This window comes from Alexandromys fortis, unplaced genomic scaffold (genome assembly GCF_014885135.2).
Source record: "Alexandromys fortis isolate MF-2015 unplaced genomic scaffold, M_Fortis_MF-2015_v1.1 scaffold_282, whole genome shotgun sequence".
NCBI lineage: Eukaryota > Metazoa > Chordata > Mammalia > Rodentia > Cricetidae > Alexandromys > Alexandromys fortis.
Window position 1 is genome coordinate 603186 of NW_026068199.1, and position 23696 is coordinate 626881.

At 49.8% G+C, this 23696-nt stretch overlaps 2 protein-coding genes across 3 annotated transcripts in view; both read right to left on the minus strand.

Annotated features, from left to right (window-relative positions):
• The window catches only part of Cnot3 (CCR4-NOT transcription complex subunit 3), a 13945-nt gene extending 7334 nt beyond the window's left edge, over positions 1–6611 (minus strand). The window contains exons 1-8 of the mRNA XM_050129878.1: positions 2877–6611; positions 2703–2770; positions 2416–2490; positions 2185–2274; positions 1804–1932; positions 1611–1706; positions 381–600; positions 141–289 (exon numbers count right to left, since the gene is read on the minus strand). Coding sequence (XP_049985835.1) covers positions 141–289; positions 381–600; positions 1611–1706; positions 1804–1932; positions 2185–2274; positions 2416–2490; positions 2703–2770; positions 2877–2901 — 852 coding nt within the window. The 5' untranslated portion in view covers positions 2902–6611. The remainder of the gene's footprint in view (positions 1–140; positions 290–380; positions 601–1610; positions 1707–1803; positions 1933–2184; positions 2275–2415; positions 2491–2702; positions 2771–2876) is intronic.
• Positions 6612–12648: 6037 nt separating this feature from the next.
• Positions 12649–23687, minus strand: Prpf31 (pre-mRNA processing factor 31). 2 transcript variants are annotated; one of them, XM_050129837.1, is made up of 14 exons: positions 23590–23687; positions 22909–23093; positions 22761–22821; positions 21836–21919; positions 21166–21263; positions 20128–20234; positions 19703–19872; positions 17853–18010; positions 17428–17517; positions 14913–15040; positions 14737–14809; positions 14049–14177; positions 13866–13964; positions 12649–13067 (listed from the first exon to the last, which is right to left on the minus strand). In XM_050129837.1, exons 2-14 carry the CDS (start codon positions 23083–23085, stop codon positions 12942–12944), a joined length of 1500 nt encoding a protein of 499 aa, XP_049985794.1. In that variant the 5' UTR covers positions 23086–23093; positions 23590–23687; the 3' UTR covers positions 12649–12941. The 2 variants fall into 2 exon arrangements, with proteins under 2 accessions (XP_049985794.1, XP_049985795.1); XM_050129838.1 differs by lacking the exon at positions 23590–23687 and adding an exon at positions 23507–23580.
• Between the last annotated feature and the right edge of the window lie 9 nt (positions 23688–23696).

Here is a 23696-nt window from a genome sequence, read left to right on the forward strand (position 1 = left end):
AAAAAAAAAAAAAAAAAAAAAAAAAAAAAAAAAAAAAAAAAAAAGCCTATAGACTTTACTTCCTTAACTGCTCTCTCTAGGGGAAGATTGGGCTTCTGATATCCCCATGCCCACCCTCTTGGGAACCCAGGTTATTAATAACCCCAGACCCTCACCGTAGTGCAGTTAGCTGGGCTGGGTGGGATGGGAGAGCTGGAAGTTGTTGAGGTGGGAGTGCTGCTGGACTGGTTGAAGATCTCATCCTCCATGTGGCTGTGGCTGGGTGGGGAGGTGGCGACCAGCGCCTGTGCTGTGGGGGCAGAGGAGCAGCATGCTTAGCTGGCTCAACCACGCCTCCTGCCCTCACCCTCTGTGCCATGAAGGTCAGCCCAGGGCCTCACGAATGTCCTCGAGGTCCAGGTCGTCATAGAGGAATTCGTTCTCCTCAAAGTCAGGGTCCTGGGATGAGTCGACGTAGTACTCCACGTCATCCTTGATCTTTCGGATGGCGTCAACCAGGATGGAGTCATTGTCCAGCATGCGCAGAATGGTCTCCAGCATGCGTACATGGTAGCGGTGCTTTTCGATGTGCCGCTTCAAGCCCTCAATCCGGTCCTGCTTCTGCTGGCGAGCCCAGGGCCAGGCTCAGGGGCTGCAGAGCACCTGCCTGGCCCTCCTGCCCCCACAGAACCTGTCCTCAGTCCCCCATCCCCAGGGTACCCCAAAAACTCCACTCCAGCCCCTCCTAGCATGGGGCAGTGAGGAGTCTGCCCACCCTCCATCCCAGTGAGGACCAATCTGAGGTTTATGGCATCTCAGGGTCCCACTTTTCCCTCCTCAAACCCCTTTGGGCTCTGGAGATCCCTAGAAATCTGTTGTTGTCTGTGCTAGCCCTACACTTGGCCTCTATCTGGCTCACCTGTCAGCAAGTCTCACCCAGCCCTCCCCCACTGTTCTGACCTCTGCCTGGAACTTACATCCCATCTCACTGCAATAGTAATAAGGATAAATAAGAGGAGCTCCTGCTCCTCCTAAGGTTCCAATTCCCTTTACCACACGACAACTTAGTGCCAGTTCCAAATTCCTCCTTTTGTTAATGACACCCACTCTGTCCCTCTCTGATTCTCAAATCTCTCACCAATCATGACATATCTCTTATTTCCCATCCCAACTTCCTTCTCTGGTGACACCATCAAATATACAGTCCTTTCAATTCACACTCTATAATCCTACAGCTGTAGGATCCAGGACTCTAACACATGTCTTTGGTCCAAACCATTGCCATTGGTTTCCCAGGGACACCCCACCTCCAAGGAGAACCTGGAATCTTTGGGGTGCTGTGTACCTTCCCAATCTGGTTGTCCCTCCATGTCTCACTTACTCTGTGGTCCCTGCTGAACCTAAGTCTATCTTCAACTCAAACCACCCCTGACAAATATCCCATGATTCTGTCTTACCTCCTCCCTATACCACTCAGCTGGCTAGGCTGCCTCATCCATCCTGCTTTCTCCAATCTCTACCCCAGATATATTTTTGGCACCCAGAACTAGATTCCCATAAGCTTCCAGAGGCTTCCTGTACACAGGCCACATCCACCCCTACCCTGTGGGTGTGCTTCTCCCCTCACTCACATCCTTGTCGCCCTTCTTCTTGCGTGTCTGTACCGACAGTGACTCCACCTCACTCTCAAACTGGTCCACCTGCATATTTAGGGTGTCAATGGTGTTCTGGGGGGAGAGAAGGGAATAGGGGTTCGTCCTCAAGTCCCTGACATATACTTAAGTCTGGGCCCATGTGCTCACTTCTTTCTTTGTCCCAACTCACCGTGAGCCACTGGCCAACCTCTTCCTTCTCCTTCTGAGCAGGGTCCACCTTCTGAGCCAGACCTAGGCCCTCCTTGCTATAAGCTTTGGTTTTGGTCTCTCGTTCCACAACTTTGAACCGTTCCATTTGCTGTGGAGAGTACAGTTGGTGGAGAGCTCTCAAAGATGAGATAGGAGCTCTTAAGGGCCAGCAATGCTACAAACAGCCTGGGGACCTTATCTCTTAGACTGAGCCCTCATCTTTGTCCTTCCCTTGGTTGTGGAGACATTAATCTTCCCAGGAGTCTGGAGTGGCAGCTCCTAGAAGGCTGCTCTGCCTTCTAGCGTCCCAGGAACCTGATCATACCACCACCCCACAGAGCCCCTGGCTTTGATTTCTTACCGTTTCAATGAGCTTGCGGTTTTCGATAAGCTGCCTTTTGTCCTTGATCTCGTTGGATGCTACCCATGTCTTGATCTGGTCCCTCAGCCGCTGAAGAGAGAAGCAGCAAATATTAGGCTGCAGGCGCAGGAGCTGGGGCCCTCAGTGACCTCTTCTCCCTGGGACCCAGCAGTCCACTCTCCCCATCCCTCCTCCCACAGGACAAAGAGAGTCCAGCCCCAGCCCCCTCACTTGTAGCTTCTTAATCTCCTTCTTTAGGTCAGCCTCATACTTTTCTTTCTGGTTCGCGTTGGCTGCATTGTGGAGCTGAGGGATGAAGAATTCAGCAGTCAATGTGAGAGTAGCTGCCCAGAACTCGCCATAGCAGTAAAGGTCCAGTCTCTTCCTTGGCTGAGAAATCTGGGACCCCCTCCCCATAGTTGATCTTAGGGATGCTTCCCTGGTCAACACCCTGAGACTTTGAACCTCTTGATGGTTCTCCCCACAGACCCAGATTTTGAGGTTTCTAGGCTATGTACCTTTTGCCAAATATCTTCAAACTGCTCCACGCCTTCGGACACCTTCTTGAGGCAGCGATCAATCTCACCTAGACAGAGAAGAAGACTTAGGATCCTGACAAGGCAGCAAATATCCAAAGACAAGTTGCCGGAAAAGAGGGCCTGCGGTCACATTTACAGAAGGCAGTCTATTACCTTGGAGTTTGCGCTTGTCCGCCATCTTCCCTGCCCTACAGACGAACTCTCTTCATACTCCCTTGGAAACGGACGCTGCTGGGGAAAATTGGGTAGGATTTAACATATATTCTGTGGCTAGTTTAAACCCAGAGACATCGTGGCAATCATGGAGTAGGTAGGATGGTAGAGGGAAGAAACAGTTACCTGCCCTCTTCCCTAACAGAACTCTGGGCCTTGCATGTGCAAGCATTCATTCATCTAACTACATCCCCAGCTACATTTCCTGTCTGATAAGGAAGATCTGGCCTGTTCCTACATTCCTTCAATTGCCCAGTACAGAGACGGGCAGATTGGATTCTGGGATATTGCTGAAACAAAGAATGCTGTATCTTATCTGTGGGCCCCTGAGTTAGGGAGCAAAACCTTTCTTTAGTACAGAGCATCTGTTCTCTAGATGACACTACAGCACATGCAGCACACAGGTGGACTGCTCAGATGGAGGTACGAACCCTAACTGAAGACTCTAAACGGGTTGGGACCAGAGGTGACTGGGAGAGGCCACTCCAGGCAAGTCTGGAAATACATGAGGCTGGCAACTCCTGGCACGAATGAGATACTGTGTATGCAGGTGTGAACTAAAGGGGAAGAGTGACGGGGGATTTCTCCAGCTATGAAGACCTGACTGCTCATGAAGGACACAGCAGGGTATCAAACAAGAGGATCTCACACTTTCAAGAAATTTATTTCACAGCAGAATCCTGGAGTCCCAAAAGATAATGTCTCTGGCCAGAAGTGTCTGACATTAAAAATGGTTATAAGAAACTTGGGAGCAGGAAGTAGCACCTCAAAGAGGGCTGGGAGAAGATAGAAAACTTATGAAGATAAGATAGTAAAGAAGTACCTTAGCTGTGAGAGAGCAGATCCGCGCACATGGAAGAATTCCGGATCAGATAGACTCAGAAACATGAACCCAACAGGGCAGAAACCAAAACGCACAGAGGGACACCTCTTTTTATTCTGAAGGAAGGTGAGCTTAGAGGGGCCAGAGGACAAAGGACTGAAGAGGGGAGGTCTATATGTAGAGAAATCCACACTACAAAACTTGACTCTGAAACAGAGGAACACGGAGAGGGAGGGTCATGTGAAGAGGATTTCTGAACTGCTAGCAGAAGCTGCCCCCGCCCCACCCTGCCCAGAGTATACTAACAAGCAAGTCTCTGAGAACTAGACTAAACAGGACAGGGGTGCCCCAAAGCAGCTCTCAACCATAAAAGCAGAAACTGTCCTATTCCCACAACCAAGAATTTCAACCTGGTGGGCAGCCATAACGAGGGATCTTACTACCAAGGAAAATAATACCCAGAGAAATATTCTAAATAAAACACATGCAGGTCAGAAATGTTGCAGAGTCAGTTTAATGTACTACAGCCAGTGCAATGGAAAAACAGAGTCTTTCCCTTTCCAAGAAAGGGTCTTAGCAAACACCTCAGGCTGGCTTTGAACCCACATTCTTGCCTTGACCTCCCTAATGCTGAGGTTAGAGAGTGCACTGCTATTCCTGGCTCATTCACTTGTACTAATCACAGATGGCTAGCAACTACTCCAAGGGACATTGCATTATGGAGCAGGCTTTAGAAAAAGAGGCCTGGAGAGGATAGGGTTGGCACCTTTTCTGAAAGGATTTTAAAAATTAACTCTGTGGAATCCCACTCTGTGGAGAGGTAGGTATGGGTGGCACCTGGGAACTTAAAATCTCTACCGCACAGGACCTATCAAAAACAAAACAAACAAAAACAGCACTCTTATCTGAGAGGATTGGCTGACACACCATAAACCAGGAATCTTAAGGAAGATAAAGCAACTAGCAAAAGGACTCAGCAAAGAACCCCACTTAGACCAAAGAATTGGTACCTCTCTGGTCCATGGACCTTGCATGGAATCAGCAAGAGGTGTTCAGGATCTTGACCAGGAATGAGTCTTGGCTCTAATATCCACCAGCACAGAAAAGCCTCTTTTTACACCAAGGAAGGAAGGAATGTTAAACAAGAGCCTACAGAAGGGTTCTGGGCAGATACTGCAACCGTAAGAGGTGAAGCCCTACCCTAATCTCACAGTGAAGTAGTTGGGACTGAAGCACAGGAGAGGAGGTAATAAGGCCCTGCAGTAAGAATACAGGACTGTGGCAGCATAAACATGACAGAGATACTAAAGGGGGCAACAAGGGCCAGTGAGTGGGATCAGCATAAACCAAGCCTGACAACCTCAATTCCATCTCCATCTTTCACTTGTACACACCAAATAAATAAACACAAGCAAACAAACAAAATGTAGGGCCAGGGTTGGCCTTTTAATCCCAGTCCTTGGGAGAGGCAGACAGATCTATCTCAAGGCCAGCCTGGTCTAGGTAGTGAGTTGCAGGCCTTCTCAGACTACATAGAGACACAGTCTCAAAAAAACAAACAAAAACCAAACAAATAAATTTAAAAAATAATTAAGGGCCAGTAAAATGACTGAGTAGATAAGTCAGATCACTATGAAGACTGGTGATCTGGATTCAATCCCTAAGTCCCAAATAGTGAAAGCAAAGAACCAACTTCTCAAACTTTTTCTCTGACCCCCCCACATTTCTGTCATACCAACCATGCACATACCAAAAACACAACTTTAAAAATATATATAATAAAAAAAAATTTAAGAGCTGGCGATGTCTTGGGTAAAAGCACTTGTTCTTTTAGACAGTCCAGGTTCAGTTCCCAGCACCCACATGGGTCTCCCAACTCCAGTTCTAGGGGAAACAATAGCTTCTCAGGGACAGCACATACACAGTGCCCTTACATGCGGGGAGGCAAAATACACATAGAATGAAAGTAAATTTAAGCAAATAAAGAAAAAGAACAGGTGTAAAGCTTCAGTCATCAAGATGGGCACAGCTGTGATTAGAGAAGAGTTTCTGCCTGGCAAGAAGCTGTTGTTCCAGAGTAGACAAGGCCCACAATACCCAGGAATTTCTACTCTAGAAGCTGGAGTCTCGACTAACCTTCTCTCCACAAAAAACACTCCTCACCAACAGGGTACCCACACCTCAGAAGCCAGAAAGGAAGTTAGTGCTGGAGTCTGAAACATAGGTTCTGCCACAGAAGACTGCCTATGCCATTTTCCAAGACCCTTCTCTAGGAGGCATCACCACAGGGCCCTTTTGAAGTAGGCAAGCACCTTCACACAAAGCATACATATACACAGATGGTGAGGCGCTGCAGACAGCGTGGAGGAAGCTAGACCTCTTGGCCCAGATGGAGGCTCAATCATGGCTCTCTGTCCAAGACTGTGGCACATCCTGAAATCAGGACTCACAACAGGAGTCAACAAAACAACTTCCAGAACTTTTCCCCACAGGTTTCAAGATTGACATACACAGACCTGATGAGGGGCATAACATTAATCCTGAAGGCTGGTGCTGTGGAGTGGCCACACAAGCATCTTGGAGCATAGCACAAGGCATCTTGCAGCTAAGAGGGTTCACACTAAAGCCAGGAGGGGTGGCAAGCAGCATTGGTCCTCCATGGACCCTGGCACGGCCACATGGGGGTTCCGTTAGGTGGATAAAGTAGGTTCTGGTCAGAGGTAATAGTAGCCCCTGGAGAGGTCCAACACCAAAGGTTGAGGAACCACACCTTGAAAAGTCATCCTTAATCTCTAGTTGTAGGCAAAGTGACTACAGTGTTCTCTCCCCCAAGTCCCAGACACAGCATAAGAACCTTCACTGTAGACCCTCAGAAAGATCACAAGAGGAGTAAATCATACTATCCAGGCAAGAGTATCCTAGCCTCAAAGTACACAGGGGGTGTAGCTATCTCAAATGCAGGAGAGGGGGAAGCTGATACCAAAGAAGGCAGGAACTTCACCTTGCAGGTGACAACACTACCCAACAAAGACAACCCAAGTAAAGGGAGAAAGGCCACCCCTTGCAAAGCAGGAGAATTAGGCGAGGGACCTTTGCATTCCTGCAGGGTAGGTATCTAGCTCTGGTCCAAGGCTTTCCCCCAGTGTATTTCAATTAGGGGAGAGAACACATACACACAGGCGGGGAAATGAGAACGAAGTGAAGGGAGACAACCACCCATGTGATGAGAGGAGAAGGTGAAGACAGCGAGGAGAGAACGAATCCTAAGAACTGAGATGCAGCTGTTGAGAAGAGGTGCTTCAACTGTCCCCAACAATAGCATACCAATAACTGAGAGCTCAGAAGCTCACATTCCACCGGCACAGGCTGAGGAGAGCTAAAGAGCTCCCAGCACACACAGCAATACCAGTAGACTTGACACCACTAGGAAACCACATCCAGGGAGGCCGACAGCTTGCGCCTTAGTGGAGCTTGCATCTCCAAAGCTAGAGGCCGCTGATACCCTACCTCAAAGATGGAAAAGACCTGAAGCCAGGAAGTGAGCTAGACGGTGGACAGTCTTGAATCCAAGATTTGGGGAAGGAGTGTTTAAAAAAAACATGCTTCCTTTAAAATAAGGCTGGTGGAATGGGACATCTAGGAGACTTCACTGCCAGAGCTGTGAGGACAAGGTGGAAACTTTGGCTTAGGCTCCAACTCACAACGGGAGCTGCAACCTCGGGTCTTGGGGACTTTTCCTCCACCAGATCCATCTCTTCCAAAGAGGCTTTCCCCTAGCAAGACACCAACAAACTGGAGCTTTCAGGTGCACAGAGGCCACGCTCCTAAAGGGAGCTCCCGGGGAGGGCATGACTGCAGTTGTGCCCCCCACACCCACAGCTCAAAGCTTCTTCCCGGCCCGCTGCGCGCCCATCGCTCCAAGACCGGCCAGACGCGGAGGAGGGCGGGCACCTCGCACCCGGGGCCGGCGCGCTGCCACGCGGGAACCGGGACGCGGGAGGAGAGCGGAGGCTCCCTGCCCGCCCGCCCGAGCTGAAGGCAGGCCTGAGCGCGCGGCCAGGGCAGGGCCGGGGCCCGGCAGGTCGCGACAGGCGGAGGGGTCGCGGAGCGGGAAGGCGGCCGACGACGCTGGGGGAAGAGGGGAAGGGGTCCGGCCCAGTCGAGCCTGACGCTCTCACCGCAGGAGCTGGCGCCGCCGCTGCGGAGCGTATCGCGACAGGCGAGGAGGGGGAGACAGAGGCGAGCGCCCGCCAGCCGCCTTTTTTTTTTTTTTCCTCTTTCCTCGCGCCCCAAGCCCGGGCGCTATCGCGATAAGAGGGCGCGAAAGCCGGAAGTGGGGTTGGGTTGTTGATAGAGGAAGTGGGCCCGGGATTGTTCTGGACGACCGAGTAGGGGATTCGGGGCTCAAGGGAAGGCCCGGCGGCGGCTGCCGACGGCTCCACGGAAGCTGAACGGGCCCGGTCCAAGATGGCGGCGACGGAGGAGGCCTCCCCTCCTCTCTTCTCGTCTCTGGCGCCGGCCCGCCCCCGAGCCCCGAATATAGGTCCGTCATTGCTCCTGCAGCACGTCGCTCTGGGCCGTCAGGCGCGTCCCATTGGTTCCGAGGGAGGATGCGGCCGGCCCCCTCACTCGGATTGGCTGATCTCTGCAGAGCGCGGCGTTCGATTGGCCTCCCGCTCAGCTGGCTTGGATTGGCTCAGGTTTTCCTTCCCGGCTCCTCCTCCTCCTCCCCGCCTCAGAGCGCAACACGCCAGCGCGAGGGCCCGAGTGTCAATCAGGAGGCCTGTGTCGTACTGATTGGATGCGTCCGCCCCCTTCTCCTAAATCAATTGGCTGCGGGGAGGAGTCAGGGCGAGGGGCGGGAAGTCGTCCGTCAAGTTTGAAGGCAGCTGTAATTGGTTGCGACATTCTGCCTCGAACTTATTGGTTGGTCATGGAAGTGGGTAGGGGAAACCGACGGAAGGCATGGAGAGTGGGTGTTAAAGGCCACTTACCTAGTGGGAGACGGACAGGTGACTGGGGTTGGGGGGGGGGTATTAAGCTCAAGTTATTTACCAATCAAAAGAGCCGCCAGGCCTAAGGGGCGGAGCTAGACGAGAAGGCCCCTCCCATTTCCAGTTTGGCCAATAGGGTAGCTATTAACCGAGGGTGCTGCCGACAGGTGTGGTTCTGGAGCATCCTTTCCTATTCCTGCCATCCAGGCTGTTTTCTGATCCTCATTTAAATAGTTTCCTAAGTGCCTATGCTTGGCATATCTCTTTTCAGAATGCTTTCTGGATGGAAGAAGGAAAGGCGGAATCAGAGACAGTTTAACTAGCACCATGCACAGCAGAAGTGACTGAGAAAGTGTCCGCACGGGACTGTCCTGCCTCCAGTTAAGTGAGCAAGCCAACTGCGGGACACTCTCCTCTATCTCCGTTCCTTTGGTGTTGCAAGGAATCTGTTGCTGCAGAAGCTGCAGAAGAAACTGCACTTTCCCATACTTCAGTTACATCTGTAACGGCTACTTATTGGAACTGTTAGGATTCTTCTCTTAGGGAGCAAACTTCCCTGACCACTCTTGTAGAGTGCTTAATGAGCCTCTTTAATTCTGTTCAAATTCTGATTTTTTTTTTTTAAATACTTACTTGGGACTCCCTCTCTGGATTTCTCAGTATCTGACACTTACAAAGCACTCTATAGCCTTTGGCTGAATTAGTAGATGATGAGTCCGAGCAATGATTTATGTTGAAAACTTTTTGAGCACCACGTTTTCACGAACTGGGAAGCCAGATCCATCTCTGCCTGCCTAGGTGAAGGAAACTAAAATAAACCAAACTTGAGGAGAATGTGGACACCCCCTCAGAATGGCGTGAAGCGAGAGGAAGAAACGGCCTATAAAAAGTGTATTCTGCTGGAGAGATGGCTCGGCAATTAAGATACCCTTTTTCTTTTTTAAGATTTTTTATTTATTTATTTGTATACAGTGTTTTGTCTGTATGCTTGCTAGCCAGAAGAGGGCACCAGATCTTATTACAGATGGCTGTGAGCCACCATGTGGTTGCTGGGAATTGAACTCAGGACCTCTGGAAGAGCAGTCAGTGCTCTTAACCTCTGAGCCATCTCTCCAGCCCCAAGATACCCTTTTCTGCAGAGGACTCGGGATTCTGTTCCCAGCGCCCACATGGTGGCTCACATGCCTGTATAACACCAGTTCCAGGGTTATGACTCCATCACCTGACCACTGCTAGTGCACTTATTCTAACACATTCACATAAGTTTTTTTTTTAATGCACATTTTTAGGGTCACGTAGACTTAAGAAAGTGAAATCTAGGAACTTGTATTCGTCCAGATTTTTCTAACACCCCCATACCATACCTTCAAGTTTGTTATTCATGTACAGCTTAGTTATCCTGTGAAGACCCTGAATGTGGAGCTGCTTCTAGCCTTATCAGGAAGCCCTTATGGATTTGTTTAGATGCAGATTATCTAGGTGGTCCCCAATTCTGCTTTTCCTAACAAGCTCCCAGGGCATGCTGATGACCTCAAGAACAGAGTTTTGATTCTCAGGCTTAGTTGCACTTTAGAATCACCTGGGAAGTTGGGAGGAGGGGTGTCCAAATACCCAGGCTCATGCTAGAAAAATTACATCAACTCCTGGAGATAAGAAAGAGCTATCATTCTTCCCCTGAGGTAATTCCAACGTGCAGCTAAGGTAAAAACCACTCACTTCAAAGCATAGTCCTTTAATCAGTACCATCAATAGCACATGGAAATGCACTTTCTCTTTCAAGGAAGGGAGACTTGAACCCAGGGCTTCACACAAGAGGAAAGTACCCTACTATTGAACTATTCCCCCAATTGCCTCTCACCTCATTTTTGACAGGGTTTCATATAGGACAGGCTGGACTAGAACTAGCTTTGTAGCAGAGGATACCTTGAACTCCTCCAGCTTCCACTTCCCAAGTGCTGGGATTACAGGTATCTACCACCACGTCTCAGCTTTTGCCCTTTTTAAAGGATCTTATGTAAGCCTTGAAACTCACGATGTAGACTAGGACGACCTCCAACTCACATAAATCTGGTCTCTGCCTGATTGAAGGTGTATGCCACCACACCCAGCAGGGCCTTGACACAGCTAGGCAAGCACCCTGAGGTGAACGACTGCATTCCTGGCCCTCTAGAGACATTTATTGTGTATGTATGGGTGTGTAGCCTACATGTATGTCTGTGCAAAACAAGTGTGCCTGGTGCCCAGGAAACCAGAAAAGGATGTATCTTCTGGGATTGGAATTATAGACCACTGTAGGCTGCCATATGGGTACTGGAAATCAAACCTAGATTCTCTGGAAGAACAGCCAATGTTAACCACTGAAAAATCTCTTCAGCCAACTCCCTTTTCTGAAATTGTGTGTACATATGAATGTATTGTGTGTAGGTGCACATGCATGTGTTTATGAAGGCCAAATTAGCCTTCTCAGTAGCTCTTTCTTCTTTTTTGTTAGGTCACTCATCTGATGACTGATAGCATGCCCCAGTGATCCACCTGCCTCTACCTGCTAGGCATTGGAATGGCAAACACATGCTACCATTCTTGGCCTTTTATATGGGTGCTGAGTACTGGACTCAGGTTCTTAAGCTGGTTGTTTGTTTTTCTCTCTCTCTCTCTTTTTTTTTTTTTTTAAGACAGGGTTTCTCTGTATAGCTCTGGCTGTCCTGTAACTCGATATGTAGACCAGTATGACCTCAGACTCAAGAGATCCACCCCCTGGTTCTTAAGCTTTTTTGAAAGGCACTTTACCAAAAGTACTGTCTCCAAACCTCTCCCCAACTTAAATTTTTTCTTTTCTGGACACAGAATTTTTCAAAGCCAGACTGGCCTTGAACTCACTGTGTAGCCCAGGCAGCTTTGAACTTCTAACTTACCCGAGTAGCTAGAATTACAGGCTGAAATACGCGTTTTTTAGCTCTATCTTAGCAAATCTGAATGGGACTCTAGAACTAGCATCCATGTCTTAGAGAGCCCTCAAGGCATTCTGCAGGATGTTCAATTCTGAGATTCACATCTTCCTATTCCATTCCACTCACCACTGGCAATGTCAGATGCAAGTCAGGCAGGGACAGAGCAAGGATTCTAAAGGGAGTGCTGGACAAAGTGCTATCCCTAGCAGGCCCACAGGGGACTGGGATCAAGACAGAGAGTGGGGAGACAGGTGAAGGCCCAGAGGGAGGAAAAGGGACCAGGAAGCCCAAGACAGACCTGCCAAACAATGAGTAAGAGAAGTCCTGACCTCAGCAGCTGGTCCATGTCCAGACCCTCAGAGTCAAACTCAAGCTGAGAAAATGGAGGCCAGCTGCGACTCTCCCTTACTTCTGCAGAAGCACAGACTCATAACACACCAAAGATGATCCACCCTGTTCTACTTCTTCCCTTGGCTGAGCATTAGTTCTAGAGTCGGACTGGGTAGTGTGTGCTTCTTCTGCGTATCTGGCATCGGTGCTTCCCAGGGCAGGGTGCCCATCTGCCTCACTCTTGCTGAGGACTCAGGCATGGTCCCCTCATCAATCGTGGATTAAAATAACTGGCTCCCCCCTAAGCCCAGTCCTAGGCGCTTTCTGCACATACTTCCCAGATCTCTTAGGTGCCTAACAGTACAGATGTGGATCTTGGACCAAGGAGGTTTCTAGCCAGAGGAACAATAATCCTGTGGGCCCTGGAGCTTTGTGGTGGCCATGATGCTGAGGTTCTCAGGGGGTGGGTGGTGATGTCAGAAATGCACAGGGCTTTTTATCTTCTAAGATTCCAGGGCAAGAGCAGAAGACAGCTGGGTCCATGCTACCTGGACTGGAAATGCCACAGCTCTGACTCTTCTGAGCCTTTCACAAATAACCACACCCTCTGGGCAGAGCCTGACGCTGTGCATTTAATTGTACTCTTTCTGAAAAAGCACTTCCTTTCCCCATGTAAGTAAAAAAGATGAGTGCGAGGAATTCCTCCACCCATTTGGGGTAGCAGCAGTCTGGGTGCTGGGAGAGGCAGATCAAGGCTTTTCACCCTTTTCCTTGGATGCTGTGGCCTTGAGCCAAGAACAGAGCAGGGCAGGCTGCCTCCACCACAACTACCTGGCTGGATGTCCATCGCTTCTGAAGTTCCAATCCTTCATGTCCTTCCAGTGGGTGGCCACCTGGGGTGTGGGCCCCCTCAAGTGGACATGGTACCGCTTTTCTCACCCTTGACCTTGAGGAACTCAGCCATGCTAGAGAAATACTTCTGGTTGGCCTCTGCAACCTTCTTCTCAGCTGCTTGAGGGTTCACAATCTCCAGACCCTGCAAGGGAGTGGGGTGAGAGGTAAGAACCACTCCAGCAGACACAGAACTGTTTACAGTCCCCGGAGTCTCCCACAGTTTGGGAGATTTTGACCCCGTGTGCCTGGACATCAGGATTGTTAGCTTCCTTGGGTAACACCAAACTCCTGTGTAGTTTTGGATGAGGAAACTGAGCCCCAGAGGGACATGACCAGCCAGAGTTTCCTGCAAATCCCACACCATGACAGTGATAATGCTGGCACTATATTGTCTTGAATGCTTCCAGTCTTCTTGTTGGCCCTTCCCTGGCTCCATCACCTTTCACCCCTGCTTCTCTCTGGCACCCATGGCCTTCTAATACAGCATATACTTGACTCATTCATCTGTCTTCTCCAGCCCATGACCCCCTAAAAGGCAAGGTCTGTCTCTTTTGTCACTCTGCCTGAAGCCTGGAAGATGGCAGGTAGGTGCTCTCTTGTGACATTATGGGACACATTTGCCAGCCTCTGTTATGAGTAACCGGAGGCCATTGTGGTTCATTGTGTAATGATATGGGGCTGGTGTGATACTCAAGCCCACCTTAAGGTTACTCTGACTACTGGGGCCATCTCAAAGCAAAGACTAGGAAGCTCAAAGAGTATCTGGATCACATGGATAGTCATAGGTCCAGTTCCAAAGTTAGTCTGAGCTTGTCACAGCTGTCACTCCCAACCATTCGCACTTACTGTGTGACTCTAGATGCCTAAGCTCTTCACGTGTTAAGTCAACAGGGCCTCCACAATAACCCTACTACATGTCTGGTAGGAGAGGGTGTAGTACCTGGAGTGGAGTGAAGGCCACACTGGAGGCAGTCCCTGAGGAGCGGTCACGGATGGTAGACTTCCCGCCATACACCACACTCTGCTTCTGTAAGGTCCGCTGCAGGGAAAAGGGGAGGCTATGATCCAGGCTCACTGACCTCCATGTCCTACTTGCCTCCCACTCCCATGGGCCAGTACATACCTGCAGTGTCTTGGAGATCCTGGCCTTGGTGGCCTCGTTCACCTGTGTCTGCCGCACACGCCCACTGCCTGACTTGCCCAAGTGGCCCAGGCTAAAGCCCAGATCTTCTTGATAGGCATCCTCCTCAATCTGGTGAGATGAGAGTGGCCTACTGTTAAGAAGCTGGCTACATTCAGCCAGTCCTCCAAGGCAGTCCACTGAAACCCAGGGAGCCTCCAATCAGCCAGTCTCATGGGTGCCCGCTGAGCCAGGAGAACTGACTGCACTAAATGACCTTGGAAGAGCCCCGTCTAACTCTGCTTGGGGATAGCTGGAAACCCTGTGAAGAACTGGTTCCTGACCTGGGTAGAGAGTGGCCATTTCTCCCTATGTTCAAATTAAGTTTGCCAAGAATTGGGATGGGTTACTTAGGTGAGATGGCACCTAAGTGGATTCTCTCAGGACCACCTGGATGATGGTCAGATATAGGTGCAGCATGGGGGATTGGGTGGGAGGGCCGCCAGCTCAAAGCTGAAAAGATCACCCACCATGGGGTAGGTGGTTTGAGAGGGGAGGCTAGGTACAAGGGAGGAGGCTGGGATAGCCCCAGATCTGCTCTGGGATTACAAGGTGGAGAGGAGGGATGGCAGCAGCAGGATGTGCAGAGAGAACCCTCAAGTTCCCACTGCTACTGTGGAGCAAGCCTGACCTCTCCAAAGCTCATGCGGTTGGCCTGTTTCCGGATCTCTGTCAGCCCTAGCCGCTCCTTCATCTTGCGGTACCTAGGAAAGGTAGGTGTCAACAGAATATAGGGAGTTGACTGAGAAGGTGCCAGCCTCCTCCCCACCTCCTTTCTCAGCTTCTAGCCCCACCAGAGCTCCTTACCTTCGGCCCCCTCGCTTCTTCCGCTGCCCATCAAGGGGTGCAGGCAGAGGCTTCACCTGCTTCACAGGTGGTGGCTCCTGCCACTTGTCAAATTTGCGCTCAATCTCATCCTTTAATTCGTAGCCCACCTGGGCAGGGAGTTGGAGAGAAGCTGTAGCCAGCTGTGTGGACTGTTCCCTCTTGTCTTCCATCACCAACCCATCTACTGTGTATCTGCCCACCTGACTGTACAGTCCCCAAGACAGGTTTGTCCTCTTTGGGCCAGGACTGGTATCCTGTGGGTTCCCTGGTTTAGCCCTTCTACCCTCTGAGTCCTTTGAACACAGACAGGCCAGGCAGTATCAGTTTTCCCAGTCAGCAGACAGTATGTCATCGACTGTGTCACCTCACACCACAGATACCCTGAGGTGGCTTGCTTCTGTGCCTCCACAGCAGCCAGAGGCCCTTCTCCCTGCTGGGGTTCACCAAACTCTAGCCTCCGGTTCTTTGTATTCACTATTCCCTCTGCTTAGAACACTCAAGTGGTGAGCACAAGCATCCACACATCTGACTCTAACTTCACTCAGGTCTGTATTAAAACCTCCTCAAAGCTCTTCCTCACATCCTAGCAGAGTCAGAACCCAGGCTTCCTCATCCTATAATTCCCCTTACTGTCCCTGGTAAGTAAGCACTACTGAACCCATTACAGATTTATCAGGCCTGCTGCCTAGGTGTTTTGGTCCCAGCTAGAACATAAATGCTGTGTGACACCAACCTCCAATCCCAGTTACCAGGGAAGTTGGGGCAGAAGGACCAAAATTCTTCCTGGACTAGAGAAAAGATCTCAAAAAAAAAAAAAAAAAAAAAAAAAAAAAAAAAACNAAAAAAAAAAAAAAAAAAAAGTGTGCGTGGGGGAAGGGTCACTGAGGATGTAGCTAAGTGATAGAGCACTTGTCTAAAGCGTATAAAATCCTAGGTTCCATCCCAGTACCCCCTCCACCCAGCCACACACACATTTAAAAAAAAAAAAGCCATGGAGGCAGACATCTGTGTAATTCCGTGTTGTACTGCCTTGTCTAGACAGTGGCAAAAGGCAGAGAGAGACACTGAACCCTGCCTTAGGATACGATGACCTTTCTTGCAGAGTGACACACACAGCAGAGACACCCAGGACAACAGAAGGTACCATTAGAGTCATGTCCCTACGAGCAGAGGACAGGTCCTAGTGTGGTGGGCAAAACATTGGCCCCTCCAACACAGAGCTCTGTCTTGGTGCCATGTGTCTGGTCTCTAGAATCTGTGACTAGAGTTCACATGGCAAAGGAGCTTTGCAGATGTGACTTGGCTAAGGACTGAGATGTGACAATACCTCCCACTGTCACAAGGGGTCCCAAACTAGCAGACTCAGAAAGGCTGGAGATGCTGTCTGGGTTGGTGGCCTCTGGTGCTGACAGGGGCAGGAATGTTTCTTCCCAGAAGCCCACAAATGGGAACAGCACAGCTAATACCCTGATGTTAGTCTGTGAGACTGTGTACGTCTGAGTCCAGAGATTGGTATCACATGGCTTCTATACTCACCCCTCACCTGATTTCTCTCACTAAACCTGGAGCTTGCTGGTTTGATTGACAGACCAACGAGCCCCAGATACCCTTCCGACTCCACCTCCCCAGCACTGGCATTACAGGCATGTACTACTATAGCAGCATTTCAATTGTATTTTAATAAAAAGATTGCCTGAAGATCTGAAAGTAAAACAGTCCCACTGGTCAGCCTTACAGACCAGGTTATGGTGACACACACCTTTAATCCCAGTAGCCACAACAACATGCACCTTTAATCTCAGTAGTCACACTAGTTGCCACAGAAATCAGGTAGTGCGTGGCTTTAATCATGGTGGTACACACCTTTAATCCAGCCCTAGAGAGGATTATAAAGTGGGAGGAAAAAGCTCTCAATACACATTCTGAGATTCCGGGAGGCAGGATCGCCACTTCAGACTGAGGTCAAGATAGGAGCCAGTGACTGGCTATTTTGCTTTTAGGATCTTCAGGTTGAACCCCAATTTCTCTGAGTTTTTATCATTCTACTGTGCCTGATTTTTCTTTTTTCCCTATATTTTTGGGAACTGAAGTCAAGTCCTCATGATTGCATGCAAGAACTTAACTTACTGAGTCACATCTCCAGCCCTGTGCTTTTTTTTCAAAGACAGGATCTCACTATGTAGGCTCATATGGCCTGAAACTCATTATATAGTGCAGGCTGCCTCAAACTAGTGATCTTCCTGCCTCTTCCTCTCAAGTACTGGGGCTAAAGATATAAGCTACCAGACCTGGCAAACATGTATACTAAGCCACTCCATCTACAGTGATTTGGTACAGCTGCCCTATGCAGCTGACGCGCAGAGGTGAGAAGGGGATGACCTCAGTGGGGGTTACAGAAACATACATCTGTCTGCTGATCCAGAAAGCTCTCTAAAATAGCCTCTTCTCATGAAAAGACCCCAAGCCCAGGGACAGATGCCTGTCCTCTCCTCACCTTCCCCTCTGTGCTCTCATGGAAACTGTCCACACGGGCTGCCAGAGTACATTTGGCAGCCACCAGCCGAGCTGCCTTCCGCCGGAGATCCTGGAGCAATGGAAAGGGGGAGAGGAAACTGAACCTCTAGAGGTAAATAAGCCACCACAATAGTCACTTCTCATCTAGGGCAGCTGTACCCCATGTTCTAGGAGGCAGGCCTCACACCGGACTAACAGCCTCTTGAGGGCTGTACTCCAGCTACCCAACTGCAGGGTTCCCAGTTTCCAGACATCCTACCATCCTCATTACCAAGTGGTGACCCCAGAATTGTGTCCTCGCTATTCCAACCCATATTGTCCTATCCTCCAGGCTCCTGAGTGCTATTTCAGCAAAACCAGATAAGGCATGGGGGCCGGAAGCAGGGCACAAGATAAAGGACTCACTGGGGGCAGAGACTGCACGATGTCACTGTGGTAGATGTAGCCAGTGTGGGGCAGCACTGAGGTAGAGGAAAAACCAGATAACGTCTTGCGCTGGGCCCCCAACAGCATAATGTTGCAAGCAGGCATCTTGGAGAGGTTGGTCAGGCCTCCGGCCACACCTGCAACGAAAGGTGAGGTCAGAAGAACAAAAGGTTCACATCTGGAGGCTCATGTGTACCTTGGTGATTTGAATAAGAATGTCCCCCATAGGCTCAAATATTTGCTTAGTCACCAGGAAGCGAAACTCTGATAATTAAAAGGGTTAGGAGCTGTGGCTTTTTTGGAAGAAGTACGTCACTGGGGGTGGGCTTTGTGGTTTCAAAAGCCCATGCCAGATCCAATCTCTCTCTCTCTCTCTCTCTCTCTCTCTCTCTCTCTGCAGGTGAAGATGCAGCTCTCAGCTACTACTCTAGCACACCTGCCTGCTGCCATGCTCCCTGCTACCAAGCCATGATGACAACAACAGCTCAAGCCTCTAGAATGTAAGCAAGCCCAAGTTACATGTGTTCTTTAACAAGAGTTGCTTTGACCATGGTGTCTCTTCACAGCAACAGAACAGTGACTGAGACATCTTCATTTGTTTGCTGATTTGAGACAGTATTTTACTCTGTAGCCCAGGCTGGCCTCAAACTCAAAGCAATCCTTGTGCCTCACCCTTCCAAATACTGGGATTACTGGTCTAAGTCACTGCATCTGGAAGGGTATGGGATCATATGTGCGTGCATGTGTGAGGGAGTTATTTTATGTGAATGTGTAGGGAGTGTGCATGGAGATCAGAGGACACTTATGGGACTCTGTTTTCTCTACTTTTGTGTGGGTTTAAGGGGTCAGACTCAGGTTATCAGGCTTGGGTCACAAGTACTTTTACCTGCTGAGCCATCTTTCTGGCCCAGGACATAGAATTTTTTTTAAAAATATTTATTTATTTATTTATTTATTTATTTATTTATTTATTTATTATGTATACAATATTCTGTCTGTGTGTATATGCATGCCTACAGGCCAGAAGAGGGCACCAGACCTCATTACAGACGGTTGTGAGCCATGTGTGGTTGCTGGGAATTGAACTCAGGACCTTTGGAAGAACAGGCAATGCTCTTAACCTCTGAGCCATCTCTCCAGCACAGGACATAGAATCTTTAAGGAGATGGTTAAGATAAAATGAGATCTGATGGATCCTGGTGCTATCTGCCTGGCATTCTTGTGAGAAGGGGAGATAGAGATACAGATACGGCAGCATGGCTGCATGAAGACACAGAAGACATGCCTGAGCCAAGCAGAGGCCTAGGGAGAAACCAACCCCAACAGCACCTTGGTCCCAAATCTGTCCACTCTGAAACAGCAGCCTTGGGAATATAAGCATCTTGGCCCGTAGGACTCAAGACCAAAGCTAAGTAAGCAAAGATGGTGGCTTTGCCACATTCCCTTTGCGAGCATCCCCCTGCAAGGAAGGGAAGGACTCTGGCTCCAGGAGCTTTTGGGAGGAGAAACTTAGCACATGGTAGAATTTGCTGCCACATCCAGTAGGAAAGCCTGAGGGTCAAAGAGCTGAGTTTCCTACTCTGTAGCCGCCCCAGGGTCCAAAATGGACCTGTTGGCAGGAGGAGGCTGATCCATCGTCATCTGTGCAACCTGCTTGAGCCAGTTGTTGTTAGAAGGGGTCACTGAGCTTCTACTATGTGCTGTGCCAAGCTGGCTGACCTCAGTCTCCAGATGACAACATAACAGAGCTCCTAACGTCAAGCCCCACTGTCTCAAGACAACCTAATCTAACAGCAGTCCCAGACCATGGGACCCAGCTGGGAACTCACCCATGATCTTGGCAGCTGTGGATGCTCCAATGATGATGGACAAGTTGGGTGCAATGAAGGACATTCGGGACTCCACATATTCATAGATGCGGTGCTTGGAGGCATTCAGCTCCAGCGCCATGTCACAGGCCTCCTCTAGACGTTCTAGCTCCTCATCAGACAGCTGCTGCCTGAATTGGGGAGCAGGTAAGGGTTGGGGACAGCCCCCAGTTCTGCTGGGTCCATGTTTAACTGGTGATAAGAACCACCCACCCTCTCAGCTTTGTAAGCACGTGTGTCTTGTGTAGCTCTGGGGTTATTACAAGTTCTGTCAGTCTAGGGGCCATGGCTCTCAGCCAGCACCACCCTGACCATGACCCTTTCTGGTCTCTGCTGCTAGTTGGCTTATGGCAGGCTTGCAGGGCCTTACCATGTGGTATACATACCCCTGCGTGGTGGAGGCGGTGACACTGACAACCATGATGGTGGCATTGGTCAGGATCTGCTGGAGGTTCTCATTGTTCTTGCATTTGTCCAGGCTGTTGCCCAGCTCCTGGGGTGGGAAAGGGAGAAAGAAAGAAAGAAAGAAAGCGTAGTAACACCCAGAAGATACTAGAAGCTCATTTGCGCCAACACTAGCACAGGTCTCCCCTTGAGGAACCTGGAAAAGCGAAGGTCCATATACTGGAGACCTCTCTTGCCTTTTATTTGTAACTTTTTTTAAATTTTATTTTATTTTCTGGTTTTTCGAGACAGGGTTTCTCTGTAGCTTTGGAGCCTGTCCTGGAACTAGCTCTTGTAGACCAGGCTGGCCTCGAACTCCCAGAGATCCGCCTGCCTCTGCCTCCCGAGTGCTGGGATTAAAGGCGTGCGCCACCACCGCCCGGCCTCTCTTGCCTTTTAGTCTTACAACTTTGCTGCTTCAAGCATCAGTGCTGCCTGCTCTGCTCTGCTGACCCAGAAGTGAACCTGAGCAAGCGGCCTCCAAGGAAGACATGCTGCACCAAGGAAGCCTGCAGGAGCTCACAACTAGAGACAGACCATCCTCATCTCTTGGACAGAGGCAGGACCCCTGCTCTTTCACCTCCACCTGCTCCCATCATGTCTCCCAGAAGATCCAAAACCTTCCGTGTCTGATGTGCTCTGACCTTTCTTACCTGTCCAAGCTCCGCTACCTGTCTCTTCTCACTTCCTCCTTGTTTGTTCCCACTCGGGATCTTAGCTCTTATCTAGCTGCGGCCCCTGACTATGCCAGCCTTCAGATACCAGGTCAAAGGACACCCGCTCCAATGGCAGCCAGAGGCAAGGGCCAGGTCAATGGGGATCCTCCCACAAGACCAAGGGGAGGAGAGAAGCAAGAGATGTGTGTGAGATATTCTTTCTAGTATCTGTCCCTCCCCGACAGAGAGCTATTCATGCCTCCATCATCTCTATACCCCGAGGCTTCATGGTCGTCTAGTGGACCCAGACTCCTCCCCACTCACCTTGACTGTGCGGATGTAATCCAGAGCGTTGGGGACCAAGGATTCTAGCTCAGGGAATCTCTTCGAGTACTTATCCCGGATGAACTTATGGATAATGTCTAAAGTGGACAGGGAGGGCAGGTGTCCACTGAGCGGGGAGGCAGACTCAGCTACTATCCTATCCCCAACACCCACCTTCACCTCTCAACCCCAAATCACGGGTTGGTGTATGGATGTCAGCATGAAGTCTACATTTCCTAGCTGTCCCCAGTGCTATGTGTAGATGGGAGTTTGCTCTAATGTCTACAAGATGTGAACTGAATTGGCATTTTCAACTTCCAGATCATGGCATTAAGGAACCAACCATGCCCTTTCTTCCCTCCCCATTTGTTGGTAGGGACATGGAAGTGAGGCAATCACCCGAAAGAATAAAACAGATGGCAGAGTTTGGCTGCTGAAGGGGGTCAAAGGGTAACTCTAGACCTGCGTTGTTTACTCAGACTTTTAGGAAGGAGAATACACTTTCTCTTTATGTAAATAAGTCTGTACAGAAGGTGAACCTAGTCAGGGCAGTAGTCCAATAAAAGTAAACAGAAGAGGTCCAGGCTCGTGCCTGTTCTTCCCTTTGGGTCACAGAGAAAGAGTGAAGGGCACAAAGCAGAGCTGTCCCATGGCCCTTCCCATCACTCACTCAGCTCGTTTTCTATCTCCACAGTCAGGTTGTTGGCATCCACAATGACTCGGTACTCAGGGGCTGCCTCCACTGGTCCCATCACTATGAAGACGAAGGAATGTGGGTGAGGGAGGGGCACCCACCACCCACCCCTCTTAAGTCACAAAGCTAGGGAAGACTGGAGCTGAAGCTGGATGGGATCAGGGAGGAGGGGCTGAAGTATGCACTAGGGGTTTGGAAACCTCCCTAGGATCCTTATTCCTGCCTCTCATCTCTCTAGGCTACTCTAGTCTTGACCTCATCTTGCTCCAAAACTAACCCCTTTCCCCCCCGTGGCTCTCCAAAGCTCCGAGGCTAATGAGCAAGATTCTCTGACTGGTACTCAAGAGATAGAGGCCCCACAAGGAAAAAATATTAGGTCCACTTTCCCCATACCTGCAACCTTGGTGCACACAGCACAGGAATCACTCCAGAGGGATCCATTGCCTCATCAACTCCATGTATGTGGGTATTTTTTTTTTTTTTTTTTGAGACAGGGTTTCTCTGTACAGCAACCCTAACTATCCTGGAATTAGCTCTTGTAGACCAGGCTGGCCTTGAACTCACAGAGATCCGCCTGCCTCTGCCTCCCAAGTGCTGGGATTAAAGGCATGCGCCACCACTGCCCAGCATACATGTATTTTTGAGACGGAGTTTTTGAGACAGGCTGACCCTGACTTGACTATGTAGCCCAGGCTGGACCTGAACTCATGTACCTCCTTCCTGTCTCAGCCTCTCAAGGAATGCGATTATAAGCACCCATCAAAATGACTGGGTACAATACAATATGTTTTCAGGGGCTGGTGACTGGGATGAAATGAAGAGTGCTATGGGGAAAGTTGAGGGAGCAGAAGAGTCACAGGGTCAGAAGAATGAACAGAGGAAATTGAGGGCGAAGAGTCACCTTCTGATGCTTTGGCTTGTTTGCTGATATACTCCTCAATCTTCATCATGATCTCAGCAAACTGATGGGGAAGGAGAGCACGGTCAGAAACCAGGATTGCTGTTCTATCCCTCCTCCCAGGAATATTCACATATAGGGTACCACTCACCATCTTGCTATCCCATAGCTTGGCAATGCTCTTGACTGAATCCCCAGAAAGATCCAGCTGTGTCTCCTCCTGTACATCCTCGATTGCTGGCTCTTCTTCTTCTTCTCCATAGCTTCCTCCTTCCTCCTCTTCTGCTGCCTCCTCAAGGTCAGCCAAGAGCTCATCTGCCAGAGACATCCCAAGGCCTATAGGAAAGTGAGAATGGGGTTCCCTCATACAGCACCTTGAATCTGTCCCTTCATATTACCACAAGGAGGACCTCCTCCCCAAACCCCTGAAGTTTCTTCTTCATCAGTTCCAACAGCACGCAGGCTCCACCGCTTGCTTTGTTCATGGAGGATGTCTCCAGTTTCAAACCACACATCCTACAGCACACCCCTCCAGGTACCACCTGACCTGGCAACTTTTCTCCACATCTCTGGGCCTTCGAACAATCATTCCCTTTGCTAACCTGGCCCTTTCCCACACCCTGCCTTCAGCTCTCACATTCCACCTGTCTGGTCCGCACGCTCCATTCCAGTCTAAACTACGGTACGATGTGACTTACGCAGTCCTGTATATTGGTTCTAAGGCGCTTCATACGTTTATGATTACTTACGCTATGATTTAAGTCGGCCTCTACATTTTCTCTTTTAGACCCAGTAGCTGGACTTCCCGCCCTCCCTTCTCCAACACACTCACCAATTCGATTCTCTCACGACCGTTTCTAAGAAATCTTCTTTCTCCAGAGCTGCCGGCGCTTTTTGATGACGTCTTTTCGACGCCGGTAATCTGTGTTCTGATTGGCC

Excerpts from the sequence above, each read along its gene's own strand:
- Prpf31 (XM_050129837.1), bottom strand. The coding sequence starts at position 23,085 with ATGTCTCTGGCAGATGAGCTCTTGGCTGACCTTGAGGAGGCAGCAGAA. Across the intron at positions 21,920-22,760 it reads ACAAGCCAAAGCATCAGAAG|TGATGGGACCAGTGGAGGCA; the intron begins GTGACTCTTCGC and ends TCGTCTTCATAG. Across the intron at positions 13,068-13,865 it reads TGGCCTTCACTCCACTCCAG|GGTCTGGAGATTGTGAACCC; the intron begins GTACTACACCCT and ends ACTCCCTTGCAG.